General features: G+C 55.5%; 1 protein-coding gene across 1 annotated transcript in view; it reads left to right on the top strand.

Moving 5' to 3' along the window:
• LOC144952836 (sodium-dependent dopamine transporter-like) overlaps positions 1-15596 on the top strand; it is a 50834-nt gene extending 35238 nt beyond the window's left edge. The window contains exons 11-14 of the mRNA XM_078883305.1: positions 5378-5478; positions 6773-6943; positions 14637-14708; positions 15443-15596. Of these exons, the coding sequence (XP_078739431.1) occupies positions 5378-5478; positions 6773-6943; positions 14637-14708; positions 15443-15466 (368 nt within the window). The 3' untranslated portion in view covers positions 15467-15596. The remainder of the gene's footprint in view (positions 1-5377; positions 5479-6772; positions 6944-14636; positions 14709-15442) is intronic.
• The last annotated feature ends 4958 nt before the right edge of the window (positions 15597-20554 follow it).

The following is a 20554-nucleotide window of genomic DNA, read 5'->3' as shown; positions in this document are numbered from 1 at the left end:
TCACCATCACCACCACCACCATCACCATCACCACCACCACCACCATCACCACCATCACCACCATCACCACCATCACCATCACCACCATCACCATCACCACCATCACCATCACCACCACCACCACCACCATCACCATCACCACCATCACCACCACCACCATCACCACCATCACCATCACCACCATCACCACCACCACCATCACCACCATCACCATCACCACCATCACCACCATCACCATCACCACCATCACCACCATCACCACCGCCACCACCATCACCACCACCACCACCATCACCAGCACCACCGCCACCACCATCACCACCACCACCACCACCATCACCACCACCACCATCACCACCATCACCATCACCACCATCACCATCACCACCATCACCATCACCACCATCACCACCATCACCACCATCACCACCATCACCATCACCACCATCACCACCATCACCATCACCACCATCACCACCATCACCATCACCACCATCACCACCATCACCATCACCACCATCACCACCATCACCACCATCACCATCACCACCATCACCACCATCACCATCACCACCATCACCACCATCACCACCACCACCATCACCATCACCACCATCACCACCATCACCATCACCACCATCACCATCACCACCATCACCACCACCACCATCACCACCATCACCACCATCACCATCACCACCATCACCACCATCACCACCATCACCATCACCACCATCACCATCACCACCATCACCATCACCACCATCACCACCACCACCATCACCACCATCACCATCACCACCATCACCACCATCACCACCATCACCATCACCACCATCACCATCACCACCACCACCATCACCACCATCACCATCACCACCATCACCATCACCACCACCACCATCACCATCACCACCACCACCACCATCACCACCATCACCACCATCACCACCATCACCATCACCACCATCACCATCACCACCATCACCATCACCACCACCACCACCACCATCACCATCACCACCATCACCACCACCACCATCACCACCATCACCATCACCACCATCACCACCACCACCATCACCACCATCACCATCACCACCATCACCACCATCACCACCACCATCACCATCACCACCACCATCACCACCACCACCATCACCACCATCACCATCACCACCATCACCACCATCACCATCACCACCATCACCACCACCATCACCACCATCACCACCATCACCACCATCACCATCACCACCATCACCACCACCACCACCACCACCATCACCACCATCACCACCACCACCAACATCACCACCATCACCACCACCACCACCACCACCATCACCACCACCACCACCACCACCACCATCACCACCACCACCATCAACAACAACCGCCATTCGCCACTAAGTGGCGGTGACGTCACCACGACGCTTGTGCCAGGCCATGTGCACCCTGAGGCCACGTGAAGTGTCGAACGCCCGCTGGCAGGAGGTCACGGGGCAGACCCAGGTGCCACGGGTCGACTGACCGAGATGACCGAGATGACTGGCTGATGCACCACCTGTGCCCCCTACTGTGCCAACTTGCTGTGCTTTAGCCACCCGGCGCTCCGCTCGTTGTTGTGAGCGTCGCTCCTCCGCCCTCCGTTGTTGTTGGAGGGCGACTGCCTCCAACTGCCCAGTAGCGTCCTTCACGAGCCTCCTCCACTGAGGCCGATCTTGACACCGCTGGTACCAGTCATCGGCAAGTCCACTCAGCTCCACGTCCTCCTGTACCACATCACTCCATCTCTTCTCTAGCCCGTGCCGCGCCCGTTTAGCCCCCTGGATCCGGCCGAACAAAAGCTGTTTAGGCATGCGGTGGCTGGGCATGCGGGCTACATGACCCAGCCAACGCAGCCTTGCCTGCCGGAGGAGCTCACTGATGGGACTTTGCCCAGATCTTTCAAGGACTTGTGAGCTCCTCACACAATCCAGCCTGGTTAAACCCAGGATGGATCGTAGGCAGGCCAGCCTAAATGTTTCCAACCGGCGAAGATGCTCCACTAGGGGGGTCCACGTTTCGCAAGCGTAGAGAAGGGAGGGAATGACCGTGGCCGAGAAGACCTGAAGCTTCGTGCGGAGCGACAGACCAGGTAGCTTCCACACAGCGTTACGCAACCGATGAAAAGATATTGCCGCTCGACTGATTCGGAGTGAGACCTCTGCTGATAAACTGGAGCCGGTCATGAGCACACTGCCCAGGTATGGGAAACTCTCCACTCTCTCCACTACTGCCCCATCACCGATTGGGAGTTGTGGGGGTGGAGTGCCCGATGGTACAAAATACCCAGGCAGGTGCTTAGTTTTGGTGGGGCTGATGGTAAGGCCCCACCTCTTAGTGGCACACTCCAGTCTCAGCAGCAGCGTCTCCAACTCCTCTTCTGAATGAGCAGCTATTACCAAATCATCGGCATACATAACGTGGTTGACCAATAGGGAGCCATCCCTTGATCGCACCCGGGCGTCGATCAGCCTCCCATTATATCTGTACCAAATGGTAATTCCCCCGGTACAGCTATTGAAGGCTTCACGAACTACGCAGTCGAAATAGATGTTAAATAATGTGGGAGCCAGAGGACATCCCTGTCGCACCCCAAGGTGTACAGGGAAAGGCTTCGACTCCCGGCCACGTAGTTTTACCCGGGCCCGCCCACCACCATGAAGGTCCTTAATGATCGTGAGCAGAGGGTCAGGGACTCCGAAAGCACGAAGAACAACCCAGAGCCCAGTCCTACTGATGGTATCATAGGCCTTGACCAGGTCAATAAAGCAGAGATGTAGGTCTTTTTGGAATTCCCTACACCTCTGCTGTAGCAAACGGACAGAAAATATGGCATCTGTGCAGGACCGCCCTTTCCTGAAACCGCATTGGGGCTCCGCAAGCCTCTCCTCAGCGTGCCTGGCAAGGCGATGTTGAATAATCCTTGCCAGGACCTTACCCGGCACACTGAGGAGTGAGATGCCCCTGTAGTTGTTACAGTCGGTACGGTCCCCCTTCTTAAAGAGGGGGACCACCAGGGCATCCTTCCAGTCCTGCGGAACCCGTCCAGTGGTCCAGACTGTTGTTATGATGTCATATAGGGCAGTCTGTGCACAAACGCCACCCTCCCTCAGCATTTCGCTTGGGAGATCATCTCTGCCCGGTGCCTTCCCTGGTCTCAGACTCCGGATCGCCCTCAGTACTTCCTCAACAGCTGGTACCTCAGCCAGCCACTCACAGGGGGTGACCTCTTCCAATATTTGAGGCACCGCAGCCTCAGCAGGGTTATCCCCACTTTGTGCCATGATGTTTTCCTGGCTGAGAGATTTTCCCTCCCCCAGGACCTCACAGAAATGCTCAGCAAATCTGCAAACCTGTTCCTGGGGGTCGGAGATTGGATCACCGTTTTTTCCTCTAATGATGGTAATAGGTGTGGCGCTGCAGGTTACTTTTTTGATGGAGTTAAATAGTGATTTGTGATCGCGGGCTACTGAGGCAGACTCCATCTCCTCAGCAACCCGCGACCACCACCCATCCTTGCAGCGCCTCACGGCTCTCCGAACCTCCGAGCGAAGACTGCGGTAAACCTCCTCATTCTCTGACGTGGGATGCTGTAGGCGAAGAGAGTGGGCCTGTCGCTTTTTCTCAATTAACCTGAACACCTCCTCCGTCAGCCAGGGTTCCCGGGGAGGTCTGGACCGCGTACCCAAAGCAGCCATTGCAGCTGCATGAGTCACAGTCTTAAACCTCGCCCATTTACCCTCGACATCAGGTGGAGTGGGGGACGATGCCAACCCCAGCTGCAAGCGATGATGAAATTCTCGCTTGCAACTTTCATCAGCTAACTTAGACCAGGCCACTTTTGGTTGGAATGGGATCCTGGGTGTACACCCACCACCGGAGTGGAAGAATGGCAGGCGCATCTTACAGATGACTAGTCGATGGTCAGAGGGCAGATCAGCTCCACGGTAGGTCCTGGTGTCAAGGACATGGGCTCGCATCCGCTGGTCCGTCACTATGTAGTCCAGCAGATGTTCTTGCTTGGACCCGGCATGCATCCATGATGTTGTGTGGATGCGCCGATGCCGGAAGAGCGTGTTGGTAATTACAAGCCCATGGGCTGCACAAAAATCTAGCAGCCTCCTACCGTTATTATTGAGCTGATCTGGCCCATGCCTTCCAATCACTCCAGACCAGGTGCCAGCATCATGACCAACTCGGGCATTGAAGTCACCCAACAAGATGACTCTGTCCCGAGTGGCCACTTTAGCCAGCACCTGTGACAGGAGGTCATAGAAAGCGTCCGACTCATCGGCTTTGCCTGCATCCCTCCACGGATGTTCGTCTTCGGTGGGGGCATAAGTAACCACGACCACCACTCCTCGCCTCTGGTTGAAGGGAAGGCGAGCCCAAAGTATCCTGGGGCTTACAGCTTCCCACACCTCACCGCCACGCTCCCACGCCCCCTTCATTCTTTTGTTCAGAAGAAGAGCCACACCCTGTTGTTTGGCAGTCTCCTGCCCCGAGTAGAGGACTGTCCACCCCTCATAGTGGCAGGAGCCAGAACCGGTCCACCGGACCTCCTGAATGCCACAGAGATCCAGGCGGTACCGGTCCAGCTCCCGACAGAGGAGTGGCAGCCTCTCCTCCGCAGTGAGCGTTCGAACATTCCACGTGGCCATCCGCAATGGTTTTTCGTTGTTTCTGGAGAAGCCCCGAGGGTTAAAATTCAATCTCCTGGCTCCGCCAAATGGGGTTTGGCCAGGAGACGTCATAAAAGCCTGACACCCCGGGGCCTCCGGCACAAGCTTATTAATTACAGGTTTATGTTTAATTCGTAGTTTAGTGGTGGTTAATTGAAGGTGGAGGGGTTACCAGCCCCTCGCACCCGTCCAGAGCCCCCGTTTAGCCACTGTGGTGGTCACAGACGCCATGAGGGGAGAGGCCAATGGGCATTGGCCCTCCCCCCACAGCACTGCCCACGACAGTGTTGCCCGTCCGGCACCGCGAGGAGGTAGGAGGTTGTTTTGCCGGACACCACCATCACCACCATCACCATCACCACCATCACCACCATCACCACCACCACCACCATCACCACCACCACCATCACCACCACCACCATCACCACCATCACCACCACCATCACCACCATCACCACCATCACCACCACCATCACCACCATCACCACCATCACCACCATCACCACCACCACCACCACCACCATCACCACCACCACCATCACCACCACCACCATCACCACCACCACCATCACCACCATCACCACCACCACCACCATCACCACCACCACCACCACCATCACCACGTGAATGTGTGTGTGTCCCCGCAGGTATAGACCACTTCTGTGACGACATGCAAAGCATGCTGGGATACCGGCCTAGCCTCTACTGGAGGATCTGCTGGAAGTTTGTGAGTCCCTGCTTCCTGCTGGTGAGGGCTGGGCCACTGTGTGTGTAGTGTGTGTATGTGTGTGTGTGTACACGTGTGTGTGTATGTGTGTGTATGTGTGTGTGTGTGTATGTGTGTGTGTGTGTACACGTGTGTGTGTGTGTGTGAGTCCCTGCTTCCTGCTGGTGAGAGCTGGGCCACTGTGTGTGTAGTGTGTGTATGTGTGTGTGTGTACACGTGTGTGTGTATGTGTGTGTGTATGTGTGTGTGTATGTGTGTGTATGTGTGTGTATGTGTGTGTGTACACGTGTGTGTATGTGTGTGTATGTGTGTGTATGTGTGTGTGTAGTGTGTGTGTGTGTGTACACGTGTGTGTGTGTACACGTGTGTGTGTATGTGTGTGTATGTGTGTGTGTACACGTGTGTGTATGTGTGTGTGTATGTGTGTGTAGTGGTGATACGCGCTGGGGAAGGGATCGTGTGCCAGCGCGTAGTGATTGGCTGCGTGTGTTGGTGACGCGCGCTGACGGTGAAGGATCAGGGGTCAGCACAGGGTCGGGGGTTATGAGGCAGTGATTGGCTGGGTATCGGTGACGCGCGCTGACAGCGATGGGATCCTGGGGCAAGCGCGCGGGGATTGGTCAACTAAGGGGGATGCTCACGTCGAGGTCCGCATACGCTCCGTCTCCCGTGAGCGGGGGCTATCTAAGGTGGTGCGCACAGGCGCACGGGGAGCGAGTGACCAGCGAAGACTGAAGACGGAGAGGAAGAGATAGGGCCCTGCGGTACCTAGTCCCGCTGTCCTGTAGGGGCCGGGGCTCTGTGTGACCCAGAGGCGGAACCCTGGGACCCGGGGCCGAACGTCCGTGGGAGGGCCGGCCCTCGGGACCCAGAGGTTGTGGCCCACGCCCAAGCTGGGGTGGGCCTGGAGGCTCCACGGACGTTACGGGCTGGAGTGCAGTGTGAGCCTGCAGTGTGAGCCTGCAGTGTGAGCCTGCAGTGTGAGCCTGCAGCGTGAGCCATAGTAACTACACGTGTCAGGTGGAGTGTGTAGTGGGAGAGGTAGTGACCACACGTGTCAAGTGAAGTGTGTGTAGTCAGAGGAATAGTGACCACACGTGTCAAGTGAAGTGTGTGTAGTCAGAGGAATAGTGACCACACGTTGTATCGTGACAAGTCAAGGTTTAATAAAAAGTGTGCTACCCGTCAAGTGGTTTCCTGCCGTCATTCCAAATACTTCATGTGTGTGTACACGTGTGTGTGTGTGTATGTGTGTATGTGTGTGTGTATGTGTGTATGTGTACACGTGTCTGTGTCTGTGTGTGTGTGTGTGTAGATGGTGTTGGTGTTGAGTGTGTGGCAGAGTGTGCCTCTCACCTACGGTGACTACCGCTACCCGGCCTGGGCCACTGCGCTGGGATGGACCATCGCCGCCTCATCCATGGTGCTGTGCCCGGGGTACGCGGCGTACAAACTGGGCACCGTGCAAGGCACGAGCCTCAAAGAGGTGAGTGGGTGGGTGAGTGGGTGAGTGAGTGGGTGGGTGGGTGAGTGAGTGGGTGGGTGGGTGGGTGAGTGGGTGGGTGGGTGGGTGAGTGAGTGGGTGAGTGAGTGAGTGGGTGGGTGAGTGAGTGAGTGGGTGGGTGAGTGAGTGGGTGAGTGAGTGAGTAGGTGAGTGAGTGAGTGGGTGGGTGAGTGAGTGACTGGGTGAGTAAGTGAGTGGGTGAGTGGGTGAGTGAGTAAGTGAGTAGGTGAGTAGGTGAGTGAGTAGGTGAGTGAGTAGGTGAGTGAGTAGGTGAGTGAGTAGGTGAGTAGGTGAGTGAGTGGGTGAGTGGGTGAGTGAGTAGGTGAGTGAGTGGGTGAGTGAGTAGGTGAGTGAGTGGGTGAGTGAGTGGGTGAGTGAGTAGGTGAGTGAGTGAGTGAGTAGGTGAGTGAGTAGGTGAGTGAGTAGGTGAGTGAGTAGGTGAGTAGGTGAGTGAGTGGGTGAGTGGGTGAGTGAGTAGGTGAGTGGGTGAGTGAGTAGGTGAGTGAGTAGGTGAGTGAGTAGGTGAGTAGGTGAGTGAGTGGGTGAGTGGGTGAGTGAGTAGGTGAGTAGGTGAGTGAGTGAGTGAGTAGGTGAGTGAGTAGGTGAGTGAGTAGGTGAGTGAGTAGGTGAGTGAGTGGGCGAGTGGGTGGGCGAGTGAGTGGGCGAGTGAGTAGGTGAGTGAGTAGGTGAGTGAGTGGGTGAGTGGGTGAGTGAGTGAGTGGGTGAGTGAGTGGGTGAGTGAGTGGGTGAGTGGGTGGGCGAGTGAGTGGGCGAGTGAGTAGGTGAGTAGGTGAGTGAGTAGGTGAGTGAGTAGGTGAGTGAGTAGGTGATTGAGTAGGTGAGTGAGTAGGTGAGTGAGTGGGTGAGTGAGTGGGCGAGTGGGTGGGCGAGTGAGTGGGCGAGTGAGTAGGTGAGTGAGTAGGTGAGTGAGTGGGTGAGTGGGTGAGTGAGTGAGTGAGTGGGTGAGTGAGTGGGTGAGTGAGTGGGTGAGTGGGTGGGCGAGTGAGTGGGCGAGTGAGTAGGTGAGTTGGTGAGTGAGTAGGTGAGTGAGTAGGTGAGTGAGTGGGTGAGTGGGTGAGTGAGTGAGTGGGTGAGTGAGTGGGTGAGTAAGTGGGTGAGTGGGTGGGCGAGTGAGTGGGCGAGTGAGTAGGTGAGTAGGTGAGTGAGTAGGTGAGTGAGTAGGTGAGTGAGTAGGTGAGTGAGTAGGTGAGTAGGTGAGTAGGTGAGTGGGCGAGTGAGTAGGTGAGTAGGTGAGTGAGTGAGTGAGTGAGTGAGTAGGTGAGTGAGTGGGTGAGTGAGTAGGTGAGTGAGTAGGTGAGTGAGTAGGTGAGTGAGTGGGTGAGTGGGTGAGTGAGTGAGTGGGTGAGTGAGTGGGTGAGTGAGTGGGTGAGTGGGTGGGCGAGTGAGTGGGCGAGTGAGTAGGTGAGTAGGTGAGTGAGTAGGTGAGTGAGTAGGTGAGTGAGTAGGTGAGTGAGTAGGTGAGTGAGTGGGCGAGTGAGTGGGCGAGTGGGTGGGCGAGTGAGTGGGCGAGTGAGTAGGTGAGTGAGTAGGTGAGTGAGTGGGTGAGTGGGTGAGTGAGTGAGTGGGTGAGTGAGTGGGTGAGTGAGTGGGTGAGTGGGTGGGCGAGTGAGTGGGCGAGTGAGTAGGTGAGTAGGTGAGTGAGTAGGTGAGTGAGTAGGTGAGTGAGTAGGTGAGTGAGTGGGTGAGTGGCTGAGTAAGTGAGTGGGTGAGTGAGTGGGTGAGTGAGTGGGTGAGTGGGTGGCCGAGTGAGTGGGCGAGTGAGTAGGTGAGTAGGTGAGTGAGTAGGTGAGTGAGTAGGTGAGTGAGTAGGTGAGTAGGTGAGTGGGCGAGTGAGTAGGTGAGTAGGTGAGTGAGTGAGTGAGTAGGTGAGTGAGTGGGTGAGTGAGTAGGTGAGTGAGTAGGTGAGTGAGTAGGTGAGTGAGTGGGTGAGTGGGTGAGTGAGTGAGTGGGTGAGTGAGTCGGTGAGTGAGTGGGTGAGTGGGTGGGCGAGTGAGTGGGCGAGTGAGTAGGTGAGTAGGTGAGTGAGTAGGTGAGTGAGTAGGTGAGTGAGTAGGTGAGTGAGTGGGTGAGTGAGTGGGCGAGTGGGTGGGCGAGTGAGTGGGCGAGTGAGTAGGTGAGTGAGTAGGTGAGTGAGTGGGTGAGTGGGTGAGTGAGTGAGTGGGTGAGTGAGTGGGTGAGTGAGTGGGTGAGTGGGTGGGCGAGTGAGTGGGCGAGTGAGTAGGTGAGTAGGTGAGTGAGTGGGTGAGTGAGTAGGTGAGTGAGTGGGTGAGTGGGTGAGTGAGTGGGTGAGTGAGTGAGTGAGTAGGTGAGTGAGTGGGTGAGTGAGTAGGTGAGTGAGTAGGTGAGTGAGTAGGTGAGTGAGTGGGTGAGTGAGTGGGTGAGTGAGTGGGTGAGTGAGTGGGTGAGTGGGTGGGCGAGTGAGTGGGCGAGTGAGTAGGTGAGTAGGTGACTGAGTAGGTGAGTGAGTAGGTGAGTGAGTAGGTGAGTGAGTAGGTGAGTGAGTAGGTGAGTGAGTGGGCGAGTGGGTGGGCGAGTGAGTGGGCGAGTGAGTAGGTGAGTGAGTAGGTGAGTGAGTGGGTGAGTGGGTGAGTGAGTGAGTGGGTGAGTGAGTGGGTGAGTGAGTGGGTGAGTGGGTGGGCGAGTGAGTGGGCGAGTGAGTAGGTGAGTAGGTGAGTGAGTGGGTGAGTGAGTAGGTGAGTGAGTAGGTGAGTGAGTAGGTGAGTGAGTGGGTGAGTGGCTGAGTAAGTGAGTGGGTGAGTGAGTGGGTGAGTGAGTGGGTGAGTGGGTGGCCGAGTGAGTGGGCGAGTGAGTAGGTGAGTGAGTAGGTGAGTGAGTAGGTGAGTGAGTAGGTGAGTGAGTAGGTGAGTGAGTAGGTGAGTGAGTAGGTGAGTAGGTGAGTAGGTGAGTGGGCGAGTGAGTAGGTGAGTAGGTGAGTAGGTGAGTGAGTGAGTGAGTAGGTGAGTGAGTGGGTGAGTGAGTAGGTGAGTGAGTAGGTGAGTGAGTAGGTGAGTGAGTAGGTGAGTGAGTGGGTGAGTGGGTGAGTGAGTGAGTGGGTGAGTGAGTCGGTGAGTGAGTGGGTGAGTGGGTGGGCGAGTGAGTGGGCGAGTGAGTAGGTGAGTAGGTGAGTGAGTAGGTGAGTGAGTAGGTGAGTGAGTAGGTGAGTGAGTAGGTGAGTGAGTAGGTGAGTGAGTGGGTGAGTGAGTGGGTGAGTGGGTGAGTGAGTGAGTGGGTGAGTGAGTGGGTGAGTGAGTGGGTGAGTGGGTGGGCGAGTGAGTGGGCGAGTGAGTAGGTGAGTGAGTGGGTGAGTGAGTAGGTGAGTGAGTAGGTGAGTGAGTAGGTGAGTGAGTGGGTGAGTGGGTGAGTGAGTGAGTGAGTGGGTGAGTGAGTGGGTGAGTGAGTGGGTGAGTGGGTGGGCGAGTGAGTGGGCGAGTGAGTAGGTGAGTAGGTGAGTGAGTAGGTGAGTGAGTAGGTGAGTGAGTAGGTGAGTAGGTGAGTAGGTGAGTGGGCGAGTGAGTAGGTGAGTAGGTGAGTAGGTGAGTGGGCGAGTGAGTAGGTGAGTAGGTGAGTAGGTGAGTGAGTGAGTGAGTAGGTGAGTGAGTGGGTGAATGAGTAGGTGAGTGAGTAGGTGAGTGAGTAGGTGAGTGAGTGGGTGAGTGGGTGAGTGAGTGAGTGAGTGGGTGAGTGAGTGGGTGAGTGAGTGGGTGAGTGGGTGGGCGAGTGAGTGGGCGAGTGAGTAGGTGAGTAGGTGAGTGAGTAGGTGAGTGAGTAGGTGAGTGAGTAGGTGAGTAGGTGAGTAGGTGAGTGGGCGAGTGAGTAGGTGAGTAGGTGAGTGAGTGAGTGAGTAGGTGAGTGAGTGGGTGAGTGAGTAGGTGAGTGAGTAGGTGAGTGAGTAGGTGAGTGAGTAGGTGAGTGAGTGGGTGAGTGGCTGAGTAAGTGAGTGGGTGAGTGAGTGGGTGAGTGAGTGGGTGAGTGGGTGGCCGAGTGAGTGGGCGAGTGAGTAGGTGAGTGAGTAGGTGAGTGAGTAGGTGAGTGAGTAGGTGAGTAGGTGAGTAGGTGAGTGGGCGAGTGAGTAGGTGAGTAGGTGAGTAGGTGAGTGAGTGAGTGAGTAGGTGAGTGAGTGGGTGAGTGAGTAGGTGAGTGAGTAGGTGAGTGAGTAGGTGAGTGAGTGGGTGAGTGGGTGAGTGAGTGAGTGGGTGAGTGAGTCGGTGAGTGAGTGGGTGAGTGGGTGGGCGAGTGAGTGGGCGAGTGAGTAGGTGAGTAGGTGAGTGAGTAGGTGAGTGAGTAGGTGAGTGAGTAGGTGAGTGAGTAGGTGAGTGAGTGGGTGAGTGAGTGGGTGAGTGGGTGAGTGAGTGAGTGGGTGAGTGAGTGGGTGAGTGAGTGGGTGAGTGGGTGGGCGAGTGAGTGGGCGAGTGAGTGGGTGAGTGAGTAGGTGAGTGAGTAGGTGAGTGAGTAGGTGAGTGAGTGGGTGAGTGGGTGAGTGAGTGAGTGAGTGGGTGAGTGAGTGGGTGAGTGAGTGGGTGAGTGAGTGGGTGAGTGGGTGGGCGAGTGAGTGGGCGAGTGAGTAGGTGAGTAGGTGAGTGAGTAGGTGAGTGAGTAGGTGAGTGAGTAGGTGAGTAGGTGAGTAGGTGAGTGGGCGAGTGAGTAGGTGAGTAGGTGAGTAGGTGAGTGGGCGAGTGAGTAGGTGAGTAGGTGAGTAGGTGAGTGAGTGAGTGAGTAGGTGAGTGAGTGGGTGAGTGAGTAGGTGAGTGAGTAGGTGAGTGAGTAGGTGAGTGAGTGGGTGAGTGGGTGAGTGAGTGAGTGGGTGAGTGAGTGGGTGAGTGAGTGGGTGAGTGGGTGGGCGAGTGAGTGGGCGAGTGAGTAGGTGAGTAGGTGAGTGAGTAGGTGAGTGAGTAGGTGAGTGAGTAGGTGAGTAGGTGAGTAGGTGAGTGGGCGAGTGAGTAGGTGAGTAGGTGAGTGAGTGAGTGAGTAGGTGAGTGAGTGGGTGAGTGAGTAGGTGAGTGAGTAGGTGAGTGAGTAGGTGAGTGAGTAGGTGAGTGAGTGGGTGAGTGAGTGGGTGAGTGGGTGGGCGAGTGAGTGGGCGAGTGAGTAGGTGAGTAGGTGAGTGAGTAGGTGAGTGAGTAGGTGAGTGAGTAGGTGAGTGAGTAGGTGAGTAGGTGAGTAGGTGAGTGGGCGAGTGAGTAGGTGAGTGAGTAGGTGAGTGGGTGAGTGAGTGAGTGAGTGAGTAGGTGAGTGAGTAGGTGAGTGAGTAGGTGAGTGAGTGAGTGAGTAGGTGAGTGAGTGAGTAGGTGAGTGAGTAGGTGAGTGAGTAGGTGAGTGAGTAGGTGAGTGAGTGAGTGAGTAGGTGAGTGAGTAGGTGAGTGAGTAGGTGAGTGGGTGAGTGAGTGAGTGAGTAGGTGAGTGAGTAGGTGAGTGAGTAGGTAAGTGAGTAGGTGAGTGAGTAGGTGAGTGGGTGAGTGAGTGAGTAGGTGAGTGAGTAGGTGAGTGAGTAGGTGAGTGAGTGAGTGAGTAGGTGAGTGAGTAGGTGAGTGAGTAGGTGAGTGAGTGAGTGAGTGAGTGGGTGAGTGAGTGAGTGAGTGAGTGAGGTGAGTGAGTAGGTGAGTGAGTAGGTGAGTGAGTAGGTGAGTGAGTGAGTAGGTGAGTGAGTGAGTGAGTAGGTGAGTGAGTAGGTGAGTGAGTAGGTGGTGAGTGGTGAGTGAGTGGTGAGTGAGTAGTGAGTAGGTGAGTAGGTGAGTGAGTAGGTGAGTGAGTAGGTGAGTGAGTAGTGAGTGAGTAGTGAGTGAGTGAGTAGGTGAGTGAGTGAGGTGAGTGAGTGGTGAGTAGGTGAGTGAGTGGTGAGTGGTGAGTGAGTGAGGTGAGTGAGTGAGGTGAGTGAGTGAGGTGAGTAGGTGAGTGAGTAGGTGAGTGAGTAGGTGAGTGAGTAGGTGAGTGAGTGAGTGAGTGAGTGAGTGAGTGAGTGAGTGAGGTGAGTGAGTGGTGAGTGAGTGAGTAGGTGAGTGAGGTGAGTGAGTAGGTGAGTAGGTGAGTGAGTGAGTGAGGTAGGTGAGTGAGTGAGTGAGTGAGTAGGTGAGTGAGTAGGTGAGTGAGGGAGTGAGTAGGTGAGTGAGTGAGTGAGTAGGTGAGTAGCTGAGTGAGTAGGTGAGTGAGTGGGTGAGTGAGTAGGTGAGTAGTAGTGAGTAGGTGAGTGAGTAGGTGAGTGAGTAGGTGAGTGAGTAGGTGAGTAGGTGAGTAGGTGAGTGAGTAGGTGAGTAGGTGAGTAGGTGAGTGAGTAGGTGAGTAGGTGAGTGAGTAGGTGAGTGAGTGAGTGAGTAGGTGAGTGAGTAGGTGAGTGAGTGAGTGAGTAGGTGAGTGAGTGGGTGAGTGAGTAGGTGAGTAGGTGAGTAGGTGAGTAGGTGAGTGAGTAGGTGAGTGAGTGGGTGAGTGAGTAGGTGAGTGAGTGAGTGAGTAGGTGAGTGAGTAGGTGAGTAGGTGAGTAGGTGAGTGAGTAGGTGAGTGAGTGAGTGAGTAGGTGAGTGAGTGAGTGAGTAGGTGAGTGAGTGAGTGAGTAGGTGAGTGAGTAGGTGAGTGAGTAGGTGAGTGAGTAGGTGAGTGAGTAGGTGAGTGAGTAGGTGAGTAGGTGAGTAGGTGTGTGAGTAGGTGAGTGAGTGAGTGAGTAGGTGAGTGAGTGAGTGAGTAGGTGAGTGAGTGAGTGAGTAGGTGAGTGAGTAGGTGAGTGAGTAGGTGAGTAGGTGAGTGAGTGAGTAGGTGAGTGAGTAGGTGAGTGAGTAGGTGAGTGAGTAGGTGAGTAGGTGAGTGAGTAGGTGAGTGAGTGAGTGAGTAGGTGAGTAGCTGAGTGAGTAGGTGAGTGAGTGGGTGAGTGAGTAGGTGAGTAGGTGAGTAGGTGAGTGAGTAGGTGAGTGAGTAGGTGAGTGAGTAGGTGAGTAGGTGAGTAGGTGAGTGAGTAGGTGAGTAGGTGAGTGAGTAGGTGAGTGAGTGAGTGAGTAGGTGAGTGAGTAGGTGAGTGAGTGAGTGAGTAGGTGAGTGAGTGGGTGAGTGAGTAGGTGAGTAGGTGAGTAGGTGAGTAGGTGAGTGAGTAGGTGAGTGAGTGGGTGAGTGAGTAGGTGAGTGAGTGAGTGAGTAGGTGAGTGAGTAGGTGAGTGAGTGAGTGAGTAGGTGAGTGAGTAGGTGAGTAGGTGAGTGAGTAGGTGAGTGAGTGGGTGAGTGAGTAGGTGAGTAGGTGAGTAGGTGAGTGAGTAGGTGAGTGAGTGGGTGAGTGAGTAGGTGAGTGAGTGAGTGAGTAGGTGAGTGAGTGAGTGAGTAGGTGAGTGAGTGGGTGAGTGAGTAGGTGAGTAGGTGAGTAGGTGAGTAGGTGAGTGAGTAGGTGAGTGAGTGGGTGAGTGAGTAGGTGAGTGAGTGAGTGAGTAGGTGAGTGAGTGAGTGAGTAGGTGAGTGAGTGGGTGAGTGAGTAGGTGAGTAGGTGAGTAGGTGAGTAGGTGAGTGAGTAGGTGAGTGAGTGGGTGAGTGAGTAGGTGAGTGAGTGAGTAGGTGAGTGAGTGAGTGAGTAGGTGAGTGAGTGGGTGAGTGAGTAGGTGAGTAGGTGAGTAGGTGAGTAGGTGAGTGAGTAGGTGAGTGAGTGGGTGAGTGAGTAGGTGAGTGAGTGAGTGATGTCTGTTGACAGAAACTGGGATTCGCCCTCATGCCAGAGAACCAGCATCACGTGGTGCACAAGGGTCACGTGCGACACTACACGGTGAGTGGTGGTGGTGGTGGCGGTGGTGACGGTGGTGGTGGTGGTGGTGACGGTGGTGGTGGCGGTGGTGACGGTGGTGGTGGTGGTGGTGACGGTGGTGGTGGTGGTGGTGACGGTGGTGGTGGTGGTGGTGGCGGTGGTGGTGGTGGTGGTGGCGGTGGTGACGGTGGTGGTGGTGGTGGTGACGGTGGTGGTGGTGGTGGCGGTGGTGGTGGTGGTGGTGGTGACGGTGGTGGTGGTGGTGGTGACGGTGGTGGTAGTGGTGGTGGCGGTGGTGGTGGTGGTGGTGGTGGCGGTGGTGACGGTGGTGGTGGTGGTGGTGACGGTGGTGGTGGTGGTGGCGGTGGTGGTGGTGGTGACGGTGACGGTGGCGGTGGTGGTGACGGTGGTGGTGGTGGTGGTGACGGTGGTGGTGGTGGTGGTGACGGTGGTGGTGGTGGTGACGGTGGTGACGGTGGTGACGGTGGTGGTGGTGGTGACGGTGACGGTGGTGGTGACGGTGACGGTGGTGACGGTGGTGGTGGTGACGGTGGTGGTGACGGTGGTGGTGGTGGTGACGGTGGTGACGGTGGTGATGGTGACGATGGTGGTGGTGATGGTGATGGTGATGGTGGTGGTGGTGGTGGTGAAGATATTGGTAAGACTACTGTATGTGACACAGAGACCCACAGACGCACCACACCGATGACATGCATGTAACATGTTGATGATGTATGTCGTCTTCTCTGTTTCAGCTCAAGCACTGGCTGTCGATATGAGCTGAGATCCCCAGATACTAAATACCATCATCACCATCACCATCACCACCAGCATCATCACCATCACCACCATCACCATCACCATCACCACCACCATCATCACCATCACCACCACCACCATCACCATCACCATCACCACCACCATCATCACCATCACCACCACCATCATCACCATCACCACCATCACCATCACCACCATCACCACCATCACCATCACCACCATCACCACCATCACCACCATCACCATCACCACCACCATCACCATCACCACCACCACCATCACCACCATCACCATCATCACCATCACCATCACCACCACCATCATCACCATCACCACCATCACCATCACCATCACCACCACCATCATCACCATCACCACCATCACCATCACCACCATCACCACCATCACCATCACCACCACCATCACCATCACCACCACCACCATCACCACCATCACCATCACCACCATCACCACAATCACCATCACCACCACCATCACCATCACCACCACCACCATCACCACCATCACCATCACCACCACCATCATCACCATCATCACCATCACCATCACCACCACCATCATCACCATCACCATCACCACCACCACCATCACCATCACCATCACCATCACCACCATCACCATCACCACCACCATCATCACCATCACCACCATCACCATCACCACCATCACCACCATCACCATCACCACCACCATCACCATCACCACCACCACCATCACCACCATCACCATCATCACCATCACCACCATCACCATCATCACCATCATCACCATTACCATCACCACCATCACCATCATCACCATCACCACCACCATCACCATCACCACCATCACCACCATCACCACCATCATTACCATCATCACCATCATCACTATCACCACCATCACCACCACCATCACCACCACCACCATCACCATCATCACCACCATCACCATCACCACCATCACCACCACCACTATCACCACCACTATCACCACCACTATCACCACCACTATCACCACCACCATCACCACCACCATCACCACCACCACCATCACCATCACCATCATCACCATCACCACCATCACCATCATCACCACCACCACCATCACCATCACCACCATCACCACCATCACCACCATCACCACCATCACCACCACCACCACCATCACCACCACCATCACCATCATCACCATCACCACCATCACCATCACCACCATCACTATCACCACCATCACCATCATCACCATCATCACCATTACCATCACCATCATCACCATCACCACCACCATCACCACCATCACCATCACCACCATCATTACCATCATCACCATCATCACCACCATTACCATCACCATCACCACCATCACCACCATCACCATCATCACCATCATCACCATCACCACCATCACCACCACCACCATCACTACGACCATCATCACTACCATCACCACCACCATCACCACCACCACCACCATCACCACCACCATCACCACCATCACCATCACCACCATCACCACCACCATCACCACCACCATCACCACCATCACCACCACCGCAGTGCGTGTGAGGAGTGGTGGGACAGCGGTTAGCACTGCTCTAGGCACCTTGCGGTGTTTGGCTCCCGCTCTCGGCCAGCGACGCCTGCACCGGGCCTCCCCTAGGTCGGCTCAGCCTCAAATGAGTGAGCCACGACACGAGGTTGTTCATATTCACCGGGTGGACAGACCCCACTGCTGTGTAGGAGTCTGTGGGTCTCTGTGTAGGAGTCTGTGGGTCTCTGTGTGATGAGTCTGTGGGTCTCTGTGTGGTGAGTCTGTGGGTCTCTGTGTGATGAGTCTGTGGGTCTCTGTGTGGTGAGTCTGTGGGTCTCTGTGTGGTGAGTCTGTGGGTCTCTGTGTGGTGAGTCTGTGGGTCTCTGTGTGGTGAGTCTGTGGGTCTCTGTGTGGCGAGTCTGTGGGTCTCTGTGTGATGAGTCTGTGGGTCTCTGTGTGGTGAGTCTGTGGGTCTCTGTGTGGTGAGTCTGTGGGTCTCTGTGTAGGACTCTGTGGGTCTCTGTGTGGTGAGTCTGTGGGTCTCTGTGTGGTGAGTCTGTGGGTCTCTGTGTGGTGAGTCTGTGGGTCTCTGTGTGGTGAGTCTGTGGGTCTCTGTGTAGGAGTCTGTGGGTCTCTGTGTGGTGAGTCTGTGGGTCTCTGTGTGGTGAGTCTGTGGGTCTCTGTGTAGGAGTCTGTGGGTCTCTGTGTGGTGAGTCTGTGGGTCTCTGTGTGGTGAGTCTGTGGGTCTCTGTGTAGGAGTCTGTGGGTCTCTGTGTGGTGAGTCTGTGGGTCTCTGTGTGGTGAGTCTGTGGGTCTCTGTGTAGGAGTCTGTGGGTCTCTGTGTGGTGAATCTGTGGGTCTCTGTGTGGTGAGTCTGTGGGTCTCTGTGTGGTGAGTCTGTGGGTCTCTGTGTAGGAGTCTGTGGGTCTCTGTGTGGTGAGTCTGTGGGTCTCTGTGTAGGAGTCTGTGGGTCTCTGTGTGGTGAGTCTGTGGGTCTCTGTGTAGGAGTCTGTGGGTCTCTGTGTGGTGAGTCTGTGGGTCTCTGTGTAGGAGTCTGTGGGTCTCTGTGTGGTGAGTCTGTGGGTCTCTGTGTAGGAGTCAGTGGGTCTCTGTGTGGTGAGTCTGTGGGTCTCTGTGTGGTGAGTCTGTGGGTCTCTGTGTAGGAGTCTGTGGGTCTCTGTGTGGTGAGTCTGTGGGTCTCTGTGTGGTGAGTCTGTGGGTCTCTGTGTAGGAGTCTGTGGGTCTCTGTGTGGTGAATCTGTGGGTCTCTGTGTGGTGAGTCTGTGGGTCTCTGTATGGTGAGTCTGTGGGTCTCTGTGTAGGAGTCTGTGGGTCTCTGTGTGGTGAGTCTGTGGGTCTCTGTGTAGGAGTCTGTGGGTCTCTGTGTGGTGAGTCTGTGGGTCTCTGTGTAGGAGTCTGTGGGTCTCTGTGTGGTGAGTCTGTGGGTCTCTGTGTAGGAGTCTGTGGGTCTCTGTGTGGTGAGTCTGTGGGTCTCTGTGTAGGAGTCAGTGGGTCTCTGTGTGGTGAGTCTGTGGGTCTCTGTGTGGTGAGTCTGTGGGTCTCTGTGTAGGAGTCTGTGGGTCTCTGTGTGGTGAGTCTGTGGGTCTCTGTGTGGTGAGTCTGTGGGTCTCTGTGTAGGAGTCTGTGGGTCTCTGTGTGGTGAGTCTGTGGGTCTCTGTGTAGGAGTCTGTGGGTCTCTGTGTGGTGAGTCTGTGGGTCTCTGTGTAGGAGTATGTGGGTCTCTGTGTGGTGAGTCTGTGGGTCTCTGTGTGGTGAGTCTGTGGGTCTCTGTGTAGGAGTCTGTGGGTCTCTGTGTGGTGAGTCTGTGGGTCTCTGTGTGGTGAGTCTGTGGGTCTCTGTGTAGGAGTCTGTGGGTCTCTGTGTGGTGAGTCTGTGGGTCTCTGTGTGGTGAGTCTGTGGGTCTCTGTGTAGGAGTCTGTGGGTCTCTGTGTGGTGAGTCTGTGGGTCTCTGTGTGGTGAGTCTGTGGGTCTCTGTGTAGGAGTCTGTGGGTCTCTGTGTGGTGAATCTGTGGGTCTCTGTGTGGTGAGTCTGTGGGTCTCTGTGTGGTGAGTCTGTGGGTCTCTGTGTAGGAGTCTGTGGGTCTCTGTGTGGTGAGTCTGTGGGTCTCTGTGTAAGAGTCTGTGGGTCTCTGTGTGGTGAGTCTGTGGGTCTCTGTGTAGGAGTCTGTGGGTCTCTGTGTGGTGAGTCTGTGGGTCTCTGTGTAGGAGTCTGTGGGTCTCTGTGTGGTGAGTCTGTGGGTCTCTGTGTAGGAGTCAGTGGGTCTCTGTGTGGTGAGTCTGTGGGTCTCTGTGTGGTGAGTCTGTGGGTCTCTGTGTAGGAGTCTGTGGGTCTCTGTGTGGTGAGTCTGTGGGTCTCTGTGTGGTGAGTCTGTGGGTCTCTGTGTAGGAGTCTGTGGGTCTCTGTGTGGTGAATCTGTGGGTCTCTGTGTGGTGAGTCTGTGGGTCTCTGTATGGTGAGTCTGTGGGTCTCTGTGTAGGAGTCTGTGGGTCTCTGTGTGGTGAGTCTGTGGGTCTCTGTGTAGGAGTCTGTGGGTCTCTGTGTGGTGAGTCTGTGGGTCTCTGTGTAGGAGTCTGTGGGTCTCTGTGTGGTGAGTCTGTGGGTCTCTGTGTAGGAGTCTGTGGGTCTCTGTGTGGTGAGTCTGTGGGTCTCTGTGTAGGAGTCAGTGGGTCTCTGTGTGGTGAGTCTGTGGGTCTCTGTGTGGTGAGTCTGTGGGTCTCTGTGTAGGAGTCTGTGGGTCTCTGTGTGGTGAGTCTGTGGGTCTCTGTGTGGTGAGTCTGTGGGTCTCTGTGTAGGAGTCTGTGGGTCTCTGTGTGGTGAGTCTGTGGGTCTCTGTGTAGGAGTCTGTGGGTCTCTGTGTGGTGAGTCTGTGGGTCTCTGTGTAGGAGTATGTGGGTCTCTGTGTGGTGAGTCTGTGGGTCTCTGTGTGGTGAGTCTGTGGGTCTCTGTGTAGGAGTCTGTGGGTCTCTGTGTGGTGAGTCTGTGGGTCTCTGTGTGGTGAGTCTGTGGGTCTCTGTGTAGGAGTCTGTGGGTCTCTGTGTGGTGAGTCTGTGGGTCTCTGTGTGGTGAGTCTGTGGGTCTCTGTGTAGGAGTCTGTGGGTCTCTGTGTGGTGAGTCTGTGGGTCTCTGTGTGGTGAGTCTGTGGGTCTCTGTGTAGGAGTCTATGGGTCTCTGTGTGGTGAGTCTGTGGGTCTCTGTGTGGTGAGTCTGTGGGTCTCTGTGTAGGAGTCTGTGGGTCTCTGTGTGGTGAGTCTGTGGGTCTCTGTGTGGTGAGTCTGTGGGTCTCTGTGTAGGAGTCTGTGGGTCTCTGTGTGGTGAGTCTGTGGGTCTCTGTGTGGTGAGTCTGTGGGTCTCTGTGTAGGAGTCTGTGGGTCTCTGTGTGGTGAGTCTGTGGGTCTCTGTGTAGGAGTATGTGGGTCTCTGTGTGGTGAGTCTGTGGGTCTCTGTGTGGTGAGTCTGTGGGTCTCTGTGTGGTGAGTCTGTGGGTCTCTGTGTAGGAGTCTGTGGGTCTCTGTGTGGTGAGTCTGTGGGTCTC

Source organism: Lampetra fluviatilis, chromosome 70, assembly GCF_964198595.1.
Source record: "Lampetra fluviatilis chromosome 70, kcLamFluv1.1, whole genome shotgun sequence".
Taxonomy (NCBI): domain Eukaryota; kingdom Metazoa; phylum Chordata; class Hyperoartia; order Petromyzontiformes; family Petromyzontidae; genus Lampetra; species Lampetra fluviatilis.
This window is presented reverse-complemented; position numbering and strand designations above follow the sequence as displayed.